This window comes from Clavelina lepadiformis, chromosome 5 (genome assembly GCF_947623445.1).
Source record: "Clavelina lepadiformis chromosome 5, kaClaLepa1.1, whole genome shotgun sequence".
In the NCBI taxonomy this organism is placed as follows: domain Eukaryota; kingdom Metazoa; phylum Chordata; class Ascidiacea; order Aplousobranchia; family Clavelinidae; genus Clavelina; species Clavelina lepadiformis.
The window spans coordinates 5,607,606-5,631,359 of NC_135244.1; the positions used below are offsets into that span (position 1 = coordinate 5,607,606).

General features: G+C 38.1%; 1 protein-coding gene across 5 annotated transcripts in view; it reads left to right on the forward strand.

Annotated features, from left to right (window-relative positions):
* Positions 1-592: 592 nt before the first annotated feature.
* The window catches only part of LOC143459469 (uncharacterized), a 37,170-nt gene continuing 14,008 nt past the window's right edge, over positions 593-23,754 (forward strand). For 2 of the 5 annotated variants that reach the window (XM_076956645.1, XM_076956647.1), the window contains exons 1-9: positions 593-909; positions 1,137-1,271; positions 2,127-2,200; positions 2,348-2,387; positions 2,733-2,838; positions 3,021-3,148; positions 3,799-3,948; positions 6,407-6,488; positions 6,866-7,562. In XM_076956645.1, coding sequence (XP_076812760.1) covers positions 754-909; positions 1,137-1,271; positions 2,127-2,200; positions 2,348-2,387; positions 2,733-2,838; positions 3,021-3,148; positions 3,799-3,948; positions 6,407-6,488; positions 6,866-7,562 — 1,568 coding nt within the window. In that variant the 5' untranslated portion in view covers positions 593-753. Of the gene's footprint in view, positions 910-1,136; positions 1,272-2,126; positions 2,201-2,347; positions 2,388-2,732; positions 2,839-3,020; positions 3,149-3,798; positions 3,949-4,213; positions 4,352-6,406; positions 6,489-6,865; positions 7,563-13,118; positions 13,245-23,754 lie in introns of those variants that run through there. The other 3 variants (XM_076956646.1, XM_076956648.1, XM_076956649.1) reach the window with 3 other exon arrangements.

Sequence of the window (23,754 nt, forward strand, 5' to 3'; positions counted from 1 at the left end):
AAAGTTGTCTAAGTTTACAAAGCTTTTTGAGATTTATATATATATACAGTATATATATATGGATATCCAATTTACTGTGTGATTTTGAACTCAAGGTAAGTTGTTTTCTTAATCATCTGAGTCAGTAACTATTACAATCTAATGTTTCTCTTCCACCACATTTTCTGGAATTAGTCATGCAAGACTACTTAATATGTAGAATAGTTTAGGTGTTAATTTTTGGGATGGAATGATCTGATCCCGAAACTGAATAGGTTTGCTGAATAGTGACCTATGATGTGAAGTGAACCTAAAAACATCATTGTATACATACATGTAAATTTGACAAATTTAACAGAAAATCGATGTTAATTTTATCGGCAAAGGGAATGTTAATGATATATATACTCTTTGTTTGTGATTGGCATTCACTAAGCAAAGTCACAATTTAAAAGTTACATAGGCCTAACTTGATAACTCATTTCATACTGTCACAAATAGATTCGATGTTCTTTCTTGCCAAGATGATTAATATATGTGTTTGTACAAACCTGAACAACTGTTGTCTTGTCATATTTTTTATTTATATATGACTTATAGTGAATTTTATCAAACAATTTGTAGACTTGGATGTTTTTAGACTCTGTGAAACTCCCAAATTGAATATGTTTCTGCAAACGTAAAACTTAATTAACATGGTAATGTAAGTGAAAGGTGTTCAGGTTGTGTTTTCATCATGTCGTTGCCAAGATTATAGTTTAAATCCACTGATTGATGGAAAGACTTGAAAGTCGGAAAGAATTTGTTGGGAAAAGGATTTTAGCATCTGAATTGAAGAAGAAGGAATATACGAAATGTGACAAATTTTCCTGGAATTCCGGAATTATACGATGTGTCACATCAAAAGATGTTGATGATGACGATTTTATGGTTAAAACACCTTCTTAGTTTTTTGTGCTTACTGTTTAGTGTAAAGTTTCAATTTTGCCTGTTTTGTTTTAAATGCTTAGTATCAGAACTTGGGGAATATTTACCTTTTTCAGTATGGTTCTTTACCTTCTCCATGTCTGCAATTTTAGATGTTTATCATGTTTGATGTTTTGTTGCAAAAGAACTGTGTGCGGTATTATATAACTTGTTGCTCATATTTCTTTTAGCTCTGTGTTGAGTGGGATGATCAACCATGGGAGGAGCGAGAATGGATAAGTTTTGATAATTTTCAAGTTGTTTTTATTGAGAATTCAGTTGCTACTACAAAGCAAGACACAACAAAAGAAATTCTTCCTGTATTGGTAAATATCAAGATCTTGCGTTTGCATTTAAATATACAACAAGTTTTCTACATATGATCGCTCTTCATGGAAATACTTACGTCTGGCTGCTGTTGTGCATACCTTAATGCAATTATGCATTACCAGTAGTTGCTAACACAGATCCACAGTCAAAGTTATTTGCTTAGCGAAACTAGAGTCAGCATTTCGTACAGTAAAGGCCATTTACCAAGCGAGTTTAGATGGATTTGTTACCACTTACTTGTATTTTTTGAAACATGGCATTTGTATCATAAGATAAGCTGAAACTTACAACATCTTAATGGGATTTTATTGTTTGGTGCCGATATAGAGGACTTGCTAATGTCCGATGATATCTATTTGCATAAACCATACTAACTTTACTCTTGACACATCTGTACAATGGTTTTTTGTTTACTAAATTCTGCGACAACACCAGTTTTGCTCTATTACACCTTACCATTTGCCACAAAGATTAACATTGAATAATCCAGGATTTGTCACTTCTCATAATTTAATGTTTCTTTAGATTTAAGTTAGATTTTTCACTTTTTTCATTTTGTGAATTAGTTTTTCCCTGTCTGTGGTAAATTTAGGAGAAGTCCTTTATTATGCTGAAGCTTGATATTGATAAAATTGCCTGAGTTATATGCCCAATTGTTATTTGTTGGGCCGTTTTGCTACTGTTGGGAATAAGGCTTTTGTACTTACTAAGGATGTATGAATTATGTAAAATGAATTTACTAGTATATATATTGTAACTCAAGAATTAAATTTTTTTGCTATGTTGTAAACAGTATTTTAGAATGCTGTTGTTTTTTGCGTATACTATGTTAAAAGTGAATGCTATTTTAGACTTTTTCACCCCACAAAGGAAATGTTGTTGCACCGCAGTATATCCTGGTGGAGTTTTTAAATGACAGTCGCAGGTAATAAGGTATCTTATTACAACCGCAGCTAACAAGCTTTGTGTCGAATGTCTGTTATTTACCCAACTGTTTTCTTTTAATGTAAAATGCCGTTTATATTTATTTTAGAAATTTCTTTTAGATTTATTTCAACAATTTTGGTTGCAGGGTGTTTTTAAAAGAAACTGCTATTGTTCATGTTGAAAAGGTAAATATGCATATATCATTATTAATTAATGAGCTATTGATGGTTCATACGTGCTGTAGTCCCGTTATATATATTTATATATATATATAAATAAGTTCAACATCTAAGTTGATTTTAATTGAGGCAGTTGGTGTTAATTCAATCATTTCTGTACATATGTGTATAGACCTGTTTTGTCTTCAACTTGGATAATGCACAGCTAAAGGTCTTTGTTTTGAGTTAAATGCTTAGTGCATGTTTCATAAAGAATTATTTAATAAGCTTTTTAGGTGGACTGAATATTTTTCATTTAAACTGATTACCGATTGCTGTAGTTTTTCAATGGTCAATCATTAACTGCTTTAGGAGTGCGATCTTACACAACTGCACTGTTTGACTTCGGATATTCCATTGTACAAGAGAGTGCTGGAATGGATTAACTTACAAAGAACACAAAAAGCGCTTCTAAAAAGTAAGCATCACCCACCCATGTTACAATGTTAAATTACTTTATTGTGGCGAATTGTAATGTGTGGATTTTATATTTATATTTTTTAGGCCTTGCAAGTGTAGACTACAATAAATGCTTTATCCTTTTTGTATTAACAAGTTAAGCCTCAGTGCATTATATTGCTTGAATTAAAATTTGTGTAGGTGCTAGTACTCATTGCCTTGCTGGTACCCGAGTTCTTGTATACTGGCACAGTTCGTCTGTGCAGTGGATCAATGCACTTATTACTGGGCAGGATGTCCAAGGAATGCTTCATATTATGACTGAGCAGGTGGGTTACATGGGGTATGATACGAAAGCTGAATTGACTAATCATGATATACATATATGTTTTCTTCCATAAACCATATGTCACTTACTTTGCTCGTTCTTTGGCCAATGGCTATGTGTACGTATACTAAACATATAATGATTTTTTTTCTAACATTGTGATGGCGAATATGTTGTGATTTTAGAAAAACTTAACATGTTCTTCAATGAAATATTTTGGGCATGGGCAATAAGGGCGTGGAGAATTGTTATTGTGTCTGTTGTAAAACGTATTTAATGGCCCTATGTGGTTCTCAATTTCTTCACACCTATCATACCCAGCATATGACCCAAATATGTTGACTTCTTTGTCAGGTTTGAACTCGCTTGACCATGCTCAGATATGACTCATACTCTGTTTGTGGTTTCACTGGTTCATAACTACATGATTAGTTTATTTGCTTAAGTGGCTTTGTAACATATGCACCCTTCTTACTTAGTTCATTATAACAGTATTTGTTACAAAAGAAACTGGATACAAGGCAATAAAAACAACTTCCACTGACCCAATTAATTTGGTTGTCAAACATACCTGGCAATATTGTGTGCATTTGTTTGCACAGGTTATCTCATTGTACCGGTAAAATATAATTCTCATTTAAATTGTTTTAGGTCCTCACTGAAACCACAGTTGACCCTTCCCAGACCCAGGTTTGCTTTCTGGATAACACTGTTGTTGATGACATGTTATCAGGCAATATGAAAGATAATATCCGCAGAAGCCGGCGCAGTACTAGGAATAGTTTGACAACAACTGCCAATGTAGGATTTGTTTCTTGTTATATAGTCTTTAAAAGAATTACACTGTAATTGTTTATTGTATTGTGAGTATTACGTCGTATAAATGCTTCGTACTATATCTGTGCAATGCGTTGTACAAAACATATAATTATATAGAAAGTAACATTTACAATCTTGTTCTTTATCATTATTCGTTTAATACCAGATGTTTCAGACAAATTGAGAAAGTGCATTTGTGATCTTTCTTTTAAAATATATACAGAGTAGGATAAGTTCAAGGTCAAGATGGCTGTTTCTGTCAAGTTAATTTAAATTTAAATTCGTAGTTGACATGGGAGTATAGGGTGTGGTTTGTGATGGAAATCTCTTTTGTCTTTTCAAAACGGAGACGGACAACATGTCAACAAATAAAAGAAAAGATAAGGTTAATGCTATAATGGCAATTGCAGCCTTGTTCTAATGTAAAATAGCACCTTCTCTGGCATTAGCTTAAAGTCACACCCTAATCCTAAGGTTTTGAATTATGCTTTATCAGTGCTATATTCTCAAACACTGACTTTATTTGTGTCCATTTAAGAACACAGATGGCAGCCACTGGCGGTGGTTACTTTGTAATGCAAATAGGTTTCCTGTCTATAGCTACAGCACAGTCAATTTATTTGGCATGCTCTTGTCACTGCACTGTGTTCTTTTAGACATCTTTGTAATGATGATAATGTATTTTCTGGTTAGATTGCTGATTTGGTAAGATATGTCTTGGTGTATTATTATTGGATATTGGTGCCTAGGTTGCTTTTATATATTTTGTTGTCAACAGCAGAGAAAGCAGTATTTGAGAAACCCTCTTTGCCACTTGTAATGGTATAGAAATAGATATGTTTACAAACATGGGGATGTATATCATTGTAATTTGGTACCGAAATCGTTTTGGCTGTGTTTTTAATTTTTAGTTTATAACTTTGCGTACCAGTAATGTAACAAAAACTACAAAATTTTGTTTGACTAATCAGAGCTGTAAGGTGTATAAAATGAAAGAAAAACATTTGTACATAAATTCAAGCTAATAACATGTTGTATCTTGTATGGTGTTAAACCAATTTGAAGATATATGACAATGTAAATGTTGTCAGATTAAACTATGGACAGGTTGTTTACTGAAACCACAGACCTTGTTGAACTCGTTGTTTGCATTTTCTCATGTTGACTTGTACTATATGTACAAAAGTACTAAAGGCCTATTAAACAGATATTGTTGGCATTTATACAACAACCATTTAAACAAAACCGATTTGCAATGGAATAGATTTAAGCAATAAATGTAGTTTTACTTTTTTGTAGACAAACTATGCATCAAATGGTCTGTGTACCATATATATCATAGGTTTTCATAATGTCAGTTGTGTCATAAATGAATTATAGCTTTCTTGTTAATCGCATGGTCAGATTTCAGCACTGTCGTAAACGCTCTGTAGTTTTAGGGTACTTAGTGGTACTAGGTTGCAAAAGTTCTTAATGTCATTTTCAGTTTGGTATACCGGTAAGCTGTTTCTTTACTAGGATACCTCTTCCATTTCTATTTGTTCATTCTTTTGTTTTGCCCTTAGTTTGGATATCATTTCTCTTGGCAAAACATAAATTTTGTATTGTGTATATTATTATCAAGCTGTTTTGTAAGTGGGATAACTTTATCCCAGTCTTCAAAGATACACATAATTTCATTCCTGAAACAAGTAAATTTCAAAACAGATTTTCTAAAAACATCCTGAGCTTTCAATCCCTCTAACTTGTTTTCAGCAAGTAAACAGTTTATGAAAGTAGGTCACCGTCTGTTTCCCTTCATAGTATTTTTGTTTGTGTAGTACAAGAGTATATTCTTGGTATGGTCTCCGCTGCTCTCTCAAGCACTTGAGTGGTTTACAACTGCCATATAATTACTTTCTTAGGCTTAGTAACACATCCCATGTTATATAATATGTGCGACATTAAGATAAAATCTCACAATAAAATTAGACAATGGTCGAAACACCAACAAATAAATTTTCTTGATGATGTTTGATTTCATAACATGTTTAGATTTTCAAAACTATACACTTGGTAAACACATTTAAATGAACATGCATGTACTTTCTTTGAACAGATCGGTTTATTATTCTATTTTTCCCTCAAGCCATAGTAGTCATAGGTGAGTGTGTGCCAAAACGTTCAGAGGTACCAGCTAGATTCTGTTTACTTCCTTCTATTCTCGTTATACTGACTGCAATAACGTTGGACTGTTATTCACTATGTCAGGAGTTGTACATTGTGTAATTTTTGGCACATTTCCACATAACACTCGTCATTTGTTATGAACGAGTTTTTATCGATACAGCAACTTTTTAAGAGAAATTCACACTTTCACTTAACTTGGATTGAAAGTTTTACATTATACATCGGAAGTTATGTAAGCTATAAAAGCAATAAAATGTCTCTGTTGTTGCAGGAAACTTCATCCCAACGTCGCAGCTCAGCAAGGAGAAAATCTTCTTCTGCACGTGATCAATCAACTGATGCAAAAACAAGTGGTTAGTGTCAGGGCTGTAATGAATCATGAAACATGACACTTCTTTTACTTCAATGACCAACATAATTATAACCATGGCGTGACCTTCAAGTATTGCATTCTACGCTCTTGTTGTGGTTTTTGTATTAAAGATGCATATGTAGTTTTGTGCAGTGCAATATCATTCGAATAATGTGTTATGTTGTCCCTTACTTAATAGTTTGCAAACTGTGTTGGAGAATTATAAACAATGTACGCTGATAAGAATCATTTTATATGGCTTTTATTTAGCAAAGATTTCTCCCAATTGATAAACTTCTATGTTTGCTTCGGCCTAAATGCGTGTATATATGTTGTTGTGTCTATGTTGACCAATGCCTCCCTTGTTGCTATTTGCAGATACAGACAGCAAGCCCTCAACAAACTCTACTAATGATCAAACAAAAACAGAAGTGGAATCCGTGCCAAAATCCACTAATATCAACGTCTCTACCTCAATTCCTTCATCAGAAACAAGTCAGATACGCTGTGAAAGAAGTTCGCCCAAAAAACAACCAGATAAATTAAATGAAAGTGGCCAAAATAACGCTGCTCTTCTACCTCAGTTCGCAAGCAATGAACAAGACTCTAAATTATTAGTTGAAGGTGATTGCAAAAATGATCACAATCTACACCGCAATCCTTTTGAAGTACAGTTTGACTGCGACAATTGTGACGACTCTGTTCGCAGTGCAGCGTCATCACTGCTCAGCATTTCTTCAAAATTCAAGAACAATTATAAAAGTTCCATTGGCAACACAGAATCCAATGCTTTTTCAAAAGAACACACCAAAGCCCACACTTCAAACGAAGGTGCTAGCCTTAAAAACATTTATGAAAACACTTCTCCCCATTCGAGTGAGGATCCAGCTGCAGACAGGGCCACGCATACCGTGCATGTGCCTACACCCATAATGCCTTCAAAGCCTAATGATGTTGCTGTTGTTCTCAACTCACCTGTTATTACCTCACAATCAAGTTTTGTCCCCAACAGCCATTCAGGATCTTTTGAAGTTTACAAGAAGAAGATATCAACCGAGGAAGAAAAGAATGGTAAGTATCCAAATGCTGTTTATGTTGGTATTGTTTCTTGTATTTCACATGAATATTTGTGCTTGTAAAGAAAGTAATTTATGACTTTTCTAATAACTTTCATAAACTATACAATCAAATAGGCTACTTCAGAAACATTATTATATGATCTGAGCCTGGCCTAATTTTTATGAGGATTTTTTTACTGCGGTTATGTTGTGGGGAGCTACTCTTTATTGCCTTATAGAGGACACGTTATTTAGATGGGTAAAACACTTACAATTCTTGTGGTTTTTAAGTATGTTCAATTGCCCGCATTGTCCTCACTAAACCTTGTAGCGTTGAGCAACAATGCAACATCATTCAGTACCCAGCATGTTGTCAAATACTGTGAAGATATGAAACGTCCATAACAATGCCTCGCATTGTGATAGTTGTTTGAGTTACATAGATTTCATAACTTCGCCTCAGGGCAAAACGTGTTAACTGCTGAGCGACACACAACGTAATCGTAACTGGATTTACAGTACTACCCGTACCACCAGGGGCGTCAGAGAACAGTAATTTGCTTTGCATATTTACACTCAAAAATGGCGGACGATGCTATTCGTTGTATGTGTCAATAACGTATTGATTAAAATTGGTAGTCTACGATCAGTAGTGAAATAGCGTATCTGCTGGTTCTACAAGGTTACAGTTTATAAGTTGTGGTCTTAAGTAACTTGAACATGCACACCTAATGTACCGCGGTATTATTGCAGGTCTTGCGTTGAAAGCGATTCTCAAATGAGCAATGTTGTTGTATTTAAACCTTACTTGATTTGAATTCTTGAACGGCTTATGACTTGTTCAAACTGCGTGTAACTTGTTACAGCTTGTTCGACAGCTTATCATCAGTTACTGTTTCTAACAAGCCTTAGTTTATTGTTTATTATTTAACTTAGTTTATTGTTGACGAGATGACAGCTCCGTTTCACCACGTTCAACACCCACAGCAACAGCCGTAGTATATCCAATTTAAAGTGTTAGCTTTTTCTTCCATATGAAAGCTTTTCGTGTTCAATTTTTGCTTTTAGCGAACTCTGAACAGCAAGTGATAATTTCGAATACTCGAAGCGCTTATATCCGGTAATCCTACGACGCCCTTCCTTTCACCCCTTAGGTGGTCGGCACACCGGGAGCTCTTAATGCGTGACCTGTTTAAAGGTTAACCAATGAAGCATCACTATCTTGAACGGGAAATTATGGGCTGCTTTTTCAGTCGTCGAATTGCCATCCTTTAGATTTAGAGGTAAAATAAGTAAAACGTCATGCGTAATTTTGACCGAATTGCCCTTATAAATACGCAAGAATTTTTTCGTCCGTGTTGCCAAATTGGTTGAAAGGATTTGTAGCGGAATCCATTTTCGCTAATCCGTTTTACGAAATAGGAAAGACGGAAAGGCAATCATTGTTCGCTTTCCAACCCAGCTTGTAAGATGCGGAAAGAACTTCATTACCTACGACGTTCGTGTGGTGCACATAATCGGTAATACAGCCGACGCAACCTTTGTCGCTGACTAAACGACCTTCATTAAAATACGCTGACTAAGCGTAGATTAGCTAACCAAATTAGGCGAGGAAAGCAACTTGGTTGAAAGCCAAGCATTTACTGTGATAAGTAAAGTTTAATATTTACTCTTGCAGGTATTAAACTGCTGCTAAAAGCATGCCGTTTGCTTAACCCTTTAAATGCGGCTTGAGTAAATTTATACTCAAGCTGTAGCAGAGGTCGATTTACTGACGTATAAGGAATGTGTTTCCAGAAATATATAACGTTTAAATATATGAACATATTCATTTCCCGGCCTTAGGTAAGAAATAATTTTAAATTTGTATGCAAATATTATGCCCGAGATAGCAAAATGGGTACAAAAGGTTTTAAAGCGTGTGTTTGTGTGATCATTACAAGGTTCTCTCAAAACAGACTGGACTAATCTGTCTGCAGGTGATTGTGAAAGAGATTTATTTCATGAAGCGTGAATTGCTTTGAAAGAATCGTTTTCTCACCCTGATAAATTTATTCGGAATCGTGAAATATTTTATCGAACGCCGTGTAGCTGTTTCGATCGACGACCTGTTTTGAGCGCTTTTTAAAGAGAAACGCCTCGTTTTTGCGAAACTGTATCAAATGTTATGAGCATCTCACAACGGCCAACGTTTACATTTATTTGCCTTCCCTGAAGGCAGAAGTAATTTCGCAGCAAGACTGACTCGGCAGCTCGGCAACTGTTGAAGGTTTTCTGTTTCAGTTGGTTGAAAATGCAGTACAACAACCCAAAGATGTAAAACGTTTTAAAAGCGCGTTTGATTTGTGGTCGATATCATACAGTGGCGACTGATTCGTTTCCAGAGTTGCCGTGAGCTCGTGAAAGTTTAACAGAGCAACCGTTCTACACATCAATAACGCTCTACTATAGTTGGTTTGCTGAAGCAACATATTTTATACAAGAGTCGGTTCAATTCAAAGTTATTTTCTCCAACTACATTGAGTGGCACCGTCAAAGCAAAAGAATCGGTTTCTTTTCGTGGGACGATAATTTTTCAGCTTGCAGTGGTATGTCAACCATTACTGCAATAGCGAAAATTTCCAAGTTCAAAATTTAAACGGCTACGCACTGTTCTCCAAGTATAGAATACGGTTTGAATTTATATTTTGAAATCCAATGTGACATAACACAAATACGGTAGATTTCTGTTGGTTGTCGGCAGTGAGTCGTTTGTTTAATGCGTTTGCTTGTACGGAATCTTGTAATACAGAAATATAACTGAAGAAAGCTACTTTAGTTAGCCCGGAAAGGAGTTATTTAGTTATTACGTAGTTGCTGCGTGATAGAGCCTTTAATTAAAATCATGCTTATCCGCGGGTAATCAAAGACAAAGTTATAAAATATTGCACAGACTAGGCTACTGTATGTCATCATCGTATTGCAGCCAGAACCTTGTACGTCAACGGTGCAAGCTTGCAGTTGACTTGACCTATAAAGAAACGTTTGACAGCTTAGACTGCAGTATAGTTCTACCAGACGCTGTCTTACGTGGCAGCCAGCCAGCCATAAGCTTTGCAGTATTTGTCGACTCATTGTGTTTCACTTCAGCGGTTTTCGCGGTTCGTTGTTTATTTAGCTTATTTTTAAGTGAGATGTACTGTTGTTAACAAGGATATTTACACCAGGCCGCCAGGTAACAACGCGCAGCTGCAACCGAATGGAGCCAAAGCTATATATACGTAGTCTTCTATTCCGCTGTGTTGTTTATTTTCGTACTCAACCGGTTTGAAGACATTCATGATTGGACCTGCAAGAACGGCAGTTCGCAGAAACAGTTTAATATAAGGTTTTTCGGATAAATTGTTGCTGCGTGACTCGTTTTCTAGTTTTCAGTGAATTTAAGAAATTACATGAATTTTGTTATTATTTTTTCTTCTATTGCGCTGGAATGCGTTCTGGCCAGCTCGTAAATTTTGTTGCGAAAGTATATCTCACTTAGCCGTTGTTCCGTTGTAAAGTTGCTAATCCTAGCGTTCCCAAGGCTCTTTGACGAAAGAGTTTACGGATCGGGTTACGAATTTCTAGAAGTTTTAGCATTGTTGATTTGAGAGTTACGCCATTGCTATATAGGGCTTGTTTTCGTATAGACTCAGTGCCTTTGTCCCTGTTTGTTTTGTAAGAAAAGATGCCGAGTTAATCGCTGACGCCTGTACAAAGTTCACTACAAAGGATGTCCTCGAATTTGCGTTATTTTAAATTTGCTTAGTGTCGAGGCAAATAAATATATTAAAAATTTTACCGTAGACACACACTAGACAATCGTCATAGTGCAAAACCCTCAGGCACATTTTGCTTTTCTTATTGTTGTTTAGGCTTAGCCTTATTAGCACGCCTTTTACATCTTCTAAAATCTAGACCGTCGGGATTACAAGGCTTTAGCCAAATACAACGTTACATCGCTGTCGATCAAGACAGCCAAACCGCGCAGTAAATTACTCCAAGAAACCTTAAAAGGGACTCGATTACGGCGATGCCTCTGCAATGAGTCATGCACGCGAAAGCACTGGTTCCACCCAAACCGTAATGCATCCGCCAGGAAATGAAATTCAAAAATTTTAAAGAAAAAAGTCTCGCTCTGACAACGGCTCCTTGTTTTATTAAAAGTCGGTCTCCTCAACCATGCATTATTCATGAACTTCTATTTCGAAAAGAGAACGGCGAACGCCGAAGGACGATTCGTTGTGTCCGATAATTATGTCAGAATTGCTCTCGGTTTCCCAATCAATATCGCATCGATCGTAGAACCGATGCGTCGCTAACTTAAGTCGCGCTTTAATGAATCAGCAAACGTGTCCAAGAATGTCTGGGAACGAGGAGACAATGTATCTGGGTCATTGTTTAAAGTCAGCGTAAAAAGATATGTCCAATGCCCAGGGACGTTTCACAAACACTGACTCACACATTTAAGCAAGTTTTATCTTACCCTGGGCTACCGGTTGCAGAACATAAGCACCAAGTCGACTTGTTTTCGGACTTGGGACTTATCTTACCTGCGTACGTTCTGTACTGACATAGCATACGCTTTGTTGTGTTTATGCAAACCCGTTGTAAACAACGTGACTTAAAACAGGCAAAAACGTGGGTTGAATCACCGTTGAACTAAATTTTCTTCATACCGCGTAACAACCTATTGTTTATCTAATGCGATTGAAGCCTCGCCACTGGCAGCGATCAGAAAAGCTGACTACGGTCAGCGAAACCATGACATCATCGGTCCTTGCAAACGTGCAGCAGCGCTGTGTGTGTAATGGGCATATGCGTTCACTTTTTTTTGGCCTGAGCTAGTCAGGAAGTATGTTCAGGCTCGTGACTTATGATACGCCTTATCCGGCACCGTGCCAAATAACTTCTTCACGTTTCCCCTGCCGATTCGCAAACACGTCACAATTTAATTTATGACTTACACAAATGCGTCATTCTCGCGCATATACAGACCAATCACGACCAAATCCCATCATAGGTTTTGGTAACCTTCCCGCGGTGTATGAAAATAGCTGGTGCTCTTTGTTGCACGTCGTAGGGCGTCACTGTGATAGACAAGCCTAGAACTTATGAACTAATTTTATGTTTATCGCACCATCAAACACTGAGGGTTACCTCAAAGAATGAAGGATTGCTCACACTATAAGATTAGTTATCACTTATTAGCGCCCGTGTCAGATGTGAGGTTTGTATATGCGAGTTCTTTGTACGTACTGAATCGATGACAGCTCGGAGCCATTACGTTGACAGTTTGCCAGTTAACTGTAATAGACTTATTCTTGTATTGTAAATGTAGAGTAGATCTAGAAGCCAGTGTATATTTATAAACACATCGATGTGGTACATAAACAAGCAAGATTGTGTAGCAGTTCACAGAACAATGGTTTTCTGCAGATGAGATGGAAGCGTTTGAGCATGATGTAATACGACGTCGCAAGTAGCATTTACGTTTTGTTACTAATGGGTTTATGTAACTGCCTTCGACAGAAATTGCTGGCGTAATAAGGGTTATTGCAACTTCGGAGAAAGGTCCATGTTTTAATTACTGTACTTCTTTTGCAATCTCCCCCGTTGCAATAAAAAGCCTTTATGTCATGGCATCATAACATAGAAGATGAAACAGATGACATTTCGAGGTAATTGTTCTGTTATAAACAATCGATCGTCGCGTTATCGTGCACTTGTTGTTAACTTCCCGGAAGAAACATCTTGACAATTATGCCACTTTTCATAGAAGAAGTCTTACAGTAATTCGTCCGCTTTATTCAAAACTTGAACTGTTGTTTATTAACATCTGTTTGGAATCGTGATAAGCTAATGGCTCATTAAGGAAAATCCCTACTTTCTGCTTGCTCATATCTCACGGGTGTGGGCGTTTTCATAACGCCACACTTGATAACGGTTTTATGCAAACGGTGCTTGAAAACTGTTAATTGCATTCTTATTATGAATGATTTTTGTCAATATGTTAGTTTATTGGTAGCAACCTGCATGTATTTACATCACCACGATAAGTGGGCTAAGTTCCGCGAACTGTATCATTTTCGTTTATTTTTATCTCATTCGATTCATAAACGTGCGCTGTGGGAGTTTCCGATAACGATGTAAATTATGGCGTCTTAAAATGATGTGTCCGCTAATTTGTACCCATGAGGTCGTCTTGATTGAAACGCTGAATTTATAAATTGTCCTTTAGGCGCTTTACTCCAAAACGGTAGTTCCCAAAGTTGGACCCGTGGAATGTATTCGGTGGGGGGGGGGGAGGTCTGTTAATCTGTACATGTCATGATGAATTTTTGGGCATAAATTAGAAGGACATCTGTTCATTGTGTTTTTTCATTGTTTCGATATTTTGCTCAGCTGTGGTAACTTATGTAAAACCTGGGAGTTTTTAAATTCACTACTAAGCTAACAGTTTATTAAGGTTTAATGGTCATTATAACGTCGTAATGTTTATAAACAATACATATTATTGTATTGCTAAGTGCGATATGATAGGAAATGCGAATAGGTTTGTGCAGACAGAAGAAGTGCGATAGTGCGTGACTGTGAAAGGTCAAGAAGTCTGTAACGATATGGAAAAGGATTTGTTGTAGTGTTCCTTAGTTGTGCCATATAGCAAAAACTACATAGTGTTAAACCACACGACCGCAAAAATTATGAACATTAAATGAACTTATCAAATCTTGTACGTAGATGTCCGCATACTTCAATTTTTTACATTTGGAAACAGTGCACTAAAATTTTGCATTTCACAACTTAATTCAGAAACAAACACACACGCCTTTTAAACTAAGTGTCCCTATAACCCTTTTATCATTTGTGGTAAACGCTATTGTGGAGGTCTACCGATGGCATTTTTAGAAGAGAGCTACTATTTCATCATAAGTAGGCCACGCAATCTGTTGTTAAAGATAGCTGGTGAGGTTTGGAGAATGCAAAATCTTCATTTTAATTATTTAAGGTTTAATTGGAATTAGATTTAGAATAGAAAGTAATTTTAGGTATAGGTATATGTTATAACATTTAAGTTAGATTAACAAAAAAGTGTTTGAACGCACGATTTTCCCAGTGAAGTAGTGGCAGCCTTTCGAAAATCGTGTGCCTAGCTCATTTGTGCCATTTTCTTGCGTATACGTGTCGTGTCAGAGTGACTAATGCTTATAGGGGTGTTTACGCACATAGTACCGTATTTGCTCGTCCGCATTTGTAACCCTTTCAACGCTCTTGTAAATATAGAATGCGTCACATATAGCAGCGGTTGCTGAAACAGGAAATTACGACGTAAGTTCCTCCCCAGACAGCCCGTTTCGCTGCAAATTATCCTTCTGTTTTAGCCGGCGCCTTACAAGATCACCTTCTTTCGGGCTCAGTTCGTTGGTTACGGTTCATGTGTACAGGGCTTTGTTTTAAGCTTTAAGTCCTGGGAATTATGTGGCTTATCGCCGCAGTATAGTTACCTGCTTAGCATCTTGTTTAAAAGCTTGCAAAAACGGTTGGTGGAAAGTCATCCATTATAATTTGCAAGCTTTTACACTAGGAAAACAAAGAACCGTGAGTCTTACGCCGGTGATGTCACGGACCTCGGTCATTTATTAACTACATTTTATTTAACTTGAGTCAGGAATGTTGTAATGTTTAATGAGTTAAAATATACTAAGCATTCTATATGAGTAAATTTAAATTTAGATCTTAAACGCGCCGTACCTTTATACTGTTAAGGCAGTTAAAACAGGCTGTGTGTCTGCCGATGCTATTTGATATTTTGAATTTATGCCGCCTCAGTTAAACACAGACGGTATTGTGTAATGCTTATTGTTCTCTATGCTGGAACTTGGAAGAATTACCAAAACGTTTTAGGAATTGAGCCTTGTAGAGCAAACAGGAGGTGATGTCAGATTGCTGGTTTTGTCACTATCGGTGCGTTGCCTTGGTAAGTCAAATGTTATGCGGGACGTTGTCGAACAAAAACCCTTCGGTTAATTTGAACACGTCCGCTGATCCCGACGCTTCGTTTTTCGGCGACCTAGAGCAACTTCCGCTCGATGTAGCCAGACAGCATGGCGGCTTGATAAGCGCATTCCAAAAGGAAGTCGTTCCACAGTCAGTTTGACAAAAGTGACGTGTATGATGCGTCAAATAAAAGAAAGAGTTGTTGCGAGCGCTAGATACAATTTTAGCCACATTCTTACAACTCTTCGCGGAACATTGAAACCCCCAGGGCGACTTATGGTAGTACATGACTTTTCTTGTAGCACTTCACGTTGAAAATAACTATATAGGAAAGTTTGTCATACTATTATTAAATATGTCAGGTCAGATGAAATTAATTAATATGTTACTGGTAATATAACAACGAATAAAAGTTGTAGTGGGTCAGTAGTTTACCGTTACTGGTAACTTGCATTTCATTGAGCCCAAAGGAAGTTGACCTGGTGTTTGGCCATATTAGGTTACAGAGATCAATTTGTAACGTTTCAAACCGGTTTGTTAGTTATTGCTTACAAACGCTGTACAATTCCCATGGCTTGCCTTTGTCAGCGTTTCTAAACGTGTATTTCATGTAGCAACTGAAACAGAGCGTACTTATGTTAGAAGCTTTCCAGGAAACCCATGTTTACAGACTGGTAAAGTTGGTGTAATCTCTTGAAAGCTGCTGGTTAAACTTGTCTTGTTGTGAACCTTCTTAATCAGTTGTTGGTTTTGGCCCGAAGCAACCTTTCTAAGCAATCATGTGATAGAGAACGTGTGTCGTATGATCAGTTGATGTGTGTCAAATCAGCACATGGTCTGTATTTAGATTATTGTGTCGATGCCGCTTGTTTTGGTTCTTCGTTTGCCCTCAGACTTGTTCGTCATTAACCGTGTCTCATGTTTTATTTTTAAACCGTGTTGGATTTCGATCAGATACGGTATTGATTGAGTTCCGATCTAGAATATTTCTAGCATTTCCCAATCAATGTTAGCAGGTAATACCCTTCCAAACAAACATGTTTTCGGCCTTTTTTCCATCATTTGTTAAAATCAATCGCGTTTTCGCTGTGGCATATAACAGGTGGTTAAATTAACTGGCACTCTATGGAAGACTTTTCTATATCAGTTTTAACTGTTAAACGAAAATTTTGGCTTTCACGTGAAGTAGAAATACAACGTCATGAAAACAAAAGTCTCCCCAGAATCTCAGGGGAATCTTTATCAGCACTTCGTCATGGTTCGTGATTTCTTGTGTAAAACCTGTAAAGTTAGCCAATTTCATTTCATTGAATACGTCGATCTTTGACCTTACCTGACCTGAGTAAAATATAGTAGTGTTATGTAACTGTACACGGCACATATAATATTTTTTATATTATGCTGTACATATATATGGTGCTTTTTGCTATCTATCAATCAATTAATCGATAGATCGATATCAATAGATCGTTGTAACCTCGATTTTCTTCAACGGGCGTTGGTCCTATCTTTATAACCTATTCATCCGACAGCAAATCGTTACTTTAATATGCCCATAACGAGCTCGGGCTATTATGCGATTCAGCCGAAATTGGGTGCTCTCGTTGCCCGTAGAAACGTTTTTACAATCGTCCTGGCCTGAAAGCAGCAAACCAACCTTGACATTTTTCTCATGTCCAATATAGTTCCTTTATGGCCACGTTCCAAAAGCAAACCGGCTTCATATTTCACTTGGCGTCCAAATTGCGAATTTGTCCTGTGCTGTACACACCCTCGACATTTTAATTGCTTAAGGCTCTGCCGTCGTGAAAATACGAGCTTCTGCGCTCGTTCGCGGGCCAAGCAGAAATTTGTAAATCTTAACAGACGCCGATTTTAACGTTTTAGCGGCGCTCGGACCTTTGTTTATTTTCGCTTCGTGGACGATTTTGAAGGTGGCCATTGACGTCATAATGTCTTTCGAAAGTCGTAAATCGAACTCACGTCGCCCTGAGATGTGTGTGTGCAGCGGGGTTTAAAAGAGAAAAACCCTTTTAGCAAAGAGAGAATTAGTATCATGTACTCTTGGCTTGGAGGTCCGCTGTGCCGCGTTGAATTGCGGTCGCTGTTTCAACTATTGATCTTGAGGGCTTAAGTGTTTTTTGCCTCTATAGAGCCGAACAACCAAGCATTAAGGGACGAAGTTCATTAGCTCGTGATATTTTCGTCTGACAGCCGTGAAATGCAAAATGGAGCTGCACCAAAGTTACGTTGTCGCTTTAATTGAACGGATTTTGATAGCAATTAAGGCCGTACCACTGTGCCAGCAAATATCTTGAACATCCAGCGGCATTAGAATAACATCATTCTTGCGTCAGGCACTAATTATGCTTCAGAAAAATATACATCTAACACTGCTATTTAACTGTCGGTTTAAGTTTTCAGAAAGAGATAATTGGTTGATAGCAGAATAGCGGAGGTTGTGAGTCTGGTATGCCGAAGGGCAAACATATTTAGCTCAGAACAAAAAGTAAGCCACGATAAGTAATGTTATATTTCGAGTATAGCTTCAACCAATTTGTCGAATTTAGCCTTGAGCCAAATAAATCTTTGCTCATACTTTTTTCTGCCACGTGTTTTTCCAATAAAGTGCAGACTTTGCCGTATCAAATTCTTGTCTGTCAGCAGTTTACTGAGTTTTTCAAGGTCCAGTAGCTGGGTCTTTTCGTTTTGCTTTGACCTGCGCGCCGCCAATTAGGTAATTCAACGAACCAGTAAGCCGCTTAGCTGCAGGAATGGCTTGTTTTTTCGGATTCGCCGTGACGTATTTTCCCCTCCAAATCCGCTTTATTACAATCTTACTGGGTTCTCTCGGTACAGTGTTGCAATTGAGGAAAGTCAGCAGAACTTGAACTCGTATGTTCTGGTTTGAAAGCACACCAAGTCCTTGTACAGATAGTGCTTACTGAATATTTTTGATACCAGCGCATGTATGGACTAGTTTCCAGCTAAGTTTAATTCTGGCCGAGACATTCAATGGGCGTCATGTGAAGGAAATACAAGCCAAGGTACAACGTTCGTCAGCGCTTATGAGAAACGAGCAAAGGTCGCGAAAGTCGGCTATTTGTATCCAAAGTAGCCGCAGAAAAATTTGTTCTGTGTCCTGTCTCCTTCCCAATATTCTTCGTCTTCTGAGAAGAAAATCAGATTTAATGACCAGTGTGCCAAGAGTGAATTAATAAATCAAGTGAATTAGAAGTGCACCTTGAATGATCTTCGGCGCAAAAACCAGCTTTGCGACTTCTTTCCAAATGATTGCAACATAATTTAATTAGCATCGATGACATGTTTTGTTTTAGTTTCTTGCAGGGAAGGTCGGAAATTTCCAATCAACAGTTATTTTGTTATCATTAGAAACACGTGTCTTGGTGTTTTCCCGAAGAAGATGAACAGGAATCGAGGAAATGCCGTGAAAGGCCAATTTATGTAGGCGAGAAAATTGTAGTTTGTTCGGGTCGCACTCAGCGCCTCGTGTTTGAACAACGATGGCACTGCCGTAGCTCATGTGATTGGCTACTTTATTTGTTCGTTGGAAGAGTACCACTTTGCCTCGCCGCAGCTATTATAGGTCCCTCGTTTCATTTTCTTTTTGTGTGAGCTTTGAGTGCGAGCGTCGAGGGCTTTTGACGGGCCAGCTAGAACAGCCTTGGTCTATTGTCCTGGGTGTCGTTATTACGCACTCCGGCTTTAGTTAGGAGCGCTCGGCTCTCAAAATAATATCGGGTTATGTTTAGAAATATCGCCCAGATCAATAAACGTCAACAAACGATGACGAAAGAGAAAGGGTTAAGAGTCAGTTTACGCACCACTGGAATACCGCAGAAGGTATGTTTTGCTTTGACTGAGTCAGTTCGGATAGCTGCGGAGGCGCTTTGTGTTGCATTACGACACCATATATACGCAAAGGGGAATTTCACAACAGATCTGACGAAGTATGGGCGAGTTGCTCAAAGTAGTCATTTCGTTTGCGGGTTTGCTGTTGTTTCTGACTCATATCACCACAACATAGCGCCTAGCGCAAAGAAGTCAATTCCAACGACTTCTGTTTGTACTTGACGCCCACTGCTCATGTACTATTTAGGTAAAAGCCATTTTAGGTACAATTATAACCGTTTGTTTTGTCGTGTGTATGTCATCACAGCATGTTGACAATAAACACTTCGGCCAGGTGATATCAGCTTGAACGTAGACAGCAGATACTTCCGTCTTTGAAAGTATTACTGAATGAGAATGTAGCGTGAGGTTACAAGACGGTAGTGAACTCATATAGTTACCCGGATGCTGTATTTTTGACCATATCACTTGGCATTTTTCAGTTCATTTTGCTGCATTGCATCACGTTCTGGATAGTTTTCCGTGACGAGTTATTTATGGCCTGTTGAGCATTTCATCCGTAAATAGCTCGCTTTCGAATGAATTCATGCGTCGAATATGTAAACTGCAGGGACTAGACGGTCTTATTACTACTCCCCTATTAAGTAGGGGTGTGCAATATTCGACATAGCCTCGGTCTGTTAACTTTGATGATAAGGTAAGGCGATAGTATGATCTGAAACGATTGAGAAAATCTACTTTTCCCTTTCGCTGCGCAAATTAACTGTCTAATTACTACGCGCCTTTTCCTTTAAAGGAAAGGATGTTATCTTAAATTGGTAACCTATTATTTGTTCACGAAATGAGCGAAGAACGTTTTAAATATTGTTGCCCAAAGTTTTCGATAACTGGGAGGTATTTTTGACGTCAATGTAGTTAAAGGGATTGGTGACGCACCTTGAGTGTTGCGACATTCGGCTAATTCCCACAGTGCTCTCGGCAACGTTACCCAAATTGAAAAATAAATAACGGCTTTCAGCAGTCAGAATAGATTCCACCCTTATCAATCTTTCATGATAGTGTTGAAACACGTTCGTACGTCTATCCAGTCATTAGCAGGAGAAGACTCGTATATTGAAATTTCCTTCTTTCATTTGCATTTAACCTGCTTTTCTTGGCTTATATATGGCTTAAATTAATCCACTTTACACGGCGTGGAGCAATTCCCTCTTGGCCAGCCGCTATTAGCTTAAGGCTGAAAAAAAGCCTTTCGCCTTTTGACATCCAGACAGCTGGTTGTGATAGCGGTAACATAATGACCTGCAAGAAGGGTGTTATCAGTACTGGATGGCCGAGTTGTTATCTGCAAGCTAGTAAAATCGCCATATTTGGTGCGCCGGTAAACATTGGCCTTTCGACTTATGTACGTACATCAGTCAGCGTTTGAACCAGCAATGCAAGGTATTCTTGCTGTGTAGTCAAACACATTCATGTTTCATGTGCATACAATCAGGCTTCCAGGAAAATTGAAGCGTACCATTTATAACGTGCGCCCATTCAATTCACAACCGCAATGAGTCAGTTTTTATAACGCTAAGCGCTGCGTAACCAAATAATCGATGACGTGTTTATGACGTCATTTAAATCACCATTAGAAAGTTTATGCTTTGTAAAAAGCGTTTGTCAGTGTTCAAACGGTTTCCGTTTTACATGAGGGCAATGGTTTTGTTACGTCATTTTACTGCTTGTGTATTTGGTACGTCGTCAAATGAGTGCAACTATAAAAGAGGTCGCCAAGGATATACTTACTAAGCTTAAAAGTGCAAGTCACTCAACCATATTATGGCTTTTACCGATTCGGTCGAGTCGCTGGAAAACTGAAGTATTGTTCTAATGACCGCATAGGCATGTAAGAAATAGAAACTGGAGATATCTTTGCTATGTTAAGTGCACGAGAATATTCCTCACGACAAATTTTATAGTATTTTTAGTCTGAGGAAAACCATTTGAACGGCGTTTTGCGTCGGGGGGATATTGGCGTCACTGCGGTTAGAAAGAAACCATGAAAGTAACTTTTTTAATTAGTGGAAGTGCTTGGATGTTAGTGTTTGTTGATCAATTCGATTAGCGGTTTCGTCATACTTGCTAACCTGCCTCCAGCGACATACCTCAAGGTCATAGCCGTGTCGAATGTCTCTTGTTGAGTTCCGTTCAACTGGTTTGATAACACAACCTTTTTTGTCGTACGGTCGGACCTGAAATTTTCATGTGTTTGTTCTCTCTTGGCCCGAATGATGTTATTTGCGCAGCACAACTGCGTGGATGCCGAAGTCTGCGTAGCCCATGCTTAATCATACTTCGTGTGAAATCGTTTTTAATGTCTCTGACGTGACCGAGCAATGCGTGATATCCTGTGTTTGTGTGCCTTCGCGTTTTTTTTCGGACCACAGCTATTTATTTCGCCTAATCCACTTCTCGTATTTCGCCAACCACTGGTATTTTAATTCGGCTTTGCTTTCTCTAACCTCCGAAACACCCAAACTCCTTCGTTTCTACAAACACGTGGTCGAAAGAAAAAGAAAAAAGGGATTTCTCTCAAATCATTTCTTTGTTTTCGTCGTCGTGTGCATGGTGATCTAATAATAACGACCTGCTGACGTCGATAGGCCAACCAGGTTTTACTTTGATCTATATTTTTATGACGAGGCAGCTTTACGAGTTTTTGCATATGACTGGCATCGCGTTAATGATCTGAATCTGTCCAAAGTATCGTAATAAATTCATTAAAGGGATGAACATAATTTAGATGTAAAATCCGATTGTAAGCTTACGCCAGCAGTTGTTACCAGTACGCATTTGCTTGGTTTGTTCCAAAATATTTACCGACTGAATCGCTGGTATTGTACCGATTGACTGAGCGTTATGTGTGAGTCAGCGATGGGTTAGAAATGATGAAATACCGTTATGGTAACGGTTGTTTAGTTCATCGAATTTTCGCTTCATTGAATTTCTGTAGAGCTAGTGGGTTCAACCCTGTATTGACCACACAGAGAAAACAAAAAAAACTAAAGCAACCGACCTCGAAAGATTTCTGTAAATAGATTAGGCGCGCAGCCTAAGTTTTGACGAAGTCTCTGGAATTAAACATTAACCGCAATAACGTCATGTTTTCCTTGTGAATAGAGGCACAGGGGCGTTAGCTGTTTGTCAGCCGGTTGCTCTAAGGCAGAAAGATGCTTGTGTTTACACAGGACCGGGCGAGGGTATTTTCTCTTCAGGCATACCTTGTAAAGGTCTGATTTGATGATAAATAATGTCCGACATGAAATATTCAGCACAGCAGTCCGTTGAGTCGGTTGAGACCCAAAACGTAGTTTACAAAGGATCTAAAATACAGTTGAACTGTTCCAAAGAAAATTTTATCAAATGATTGGAATGTAGATTGCATGTGTACAGAAATGTTGGGGTCATGAGCTGCTTACTTTTCAAGAACTTTTAACGCAGAAGGAAATCGCTAAAGTTCAGTTTAAACTAGACGCATTCCAACTTACTAGTTTATGTCAATTATTTTGTGTACGTTGTGTGTGTGTGCTCCTCTGACGGGGTTATTTGTAAAACAAACAAATGACGCTGTTTGCAACGCAGGCCGTACGTGTACGCTCTTTGTTTTTATTGATCCGACTTTCAAACACCCAACGCTGTGTCGTCTCGTTCGCCGTCTATTGTTAGCGCCTAATTGGTTGATTGCGCCGTGAGTGCCGCCCGATGTATCGGATTACATCAAACGACGAAAAAGGGATGTAATAAAACCTAGGAGAGTGGGTAGAGCATTACAGCTCCATGCATCAGCGCCGTGTGGACATTTGGGAATTGTGGCTAGACGAAGCGAAACGGCGTTGGTCCGTAAATAGGCCGAACATTAGTGGGACTTATTTAAAAGGGCGAGCCATATTGAAAGACCGAAATAGATGCTGTCGTAAGCTATAGTTGTTTTCAATTATATCAAGCTACGAAATGTCACGGTATACCTACTCAATTGTATGCTGGTATGAGGAAGTATATAGGAAACAAGTCAGATTACAAAACACTAGCGTTTAGTAGCATTTCAGGACATAACCTAGCTAGACATTATATCCGGCGTTCACTCATTGCCAGCTCACAGTTTTAGTATGGCCTGGACGCTGAACTGATAACATCTACAAATAGAGCAGTGCTCATTGCTGGAGGCTATAAAATGAAGTGTCCCAAACTTTATTATTTTGTTATTGGTATTTTCGCAAGATTTCTGGCTTTGAATTTTTTTAAACCCGTGTAGCCAAAGGCGACCGCTCAGCTCTATCT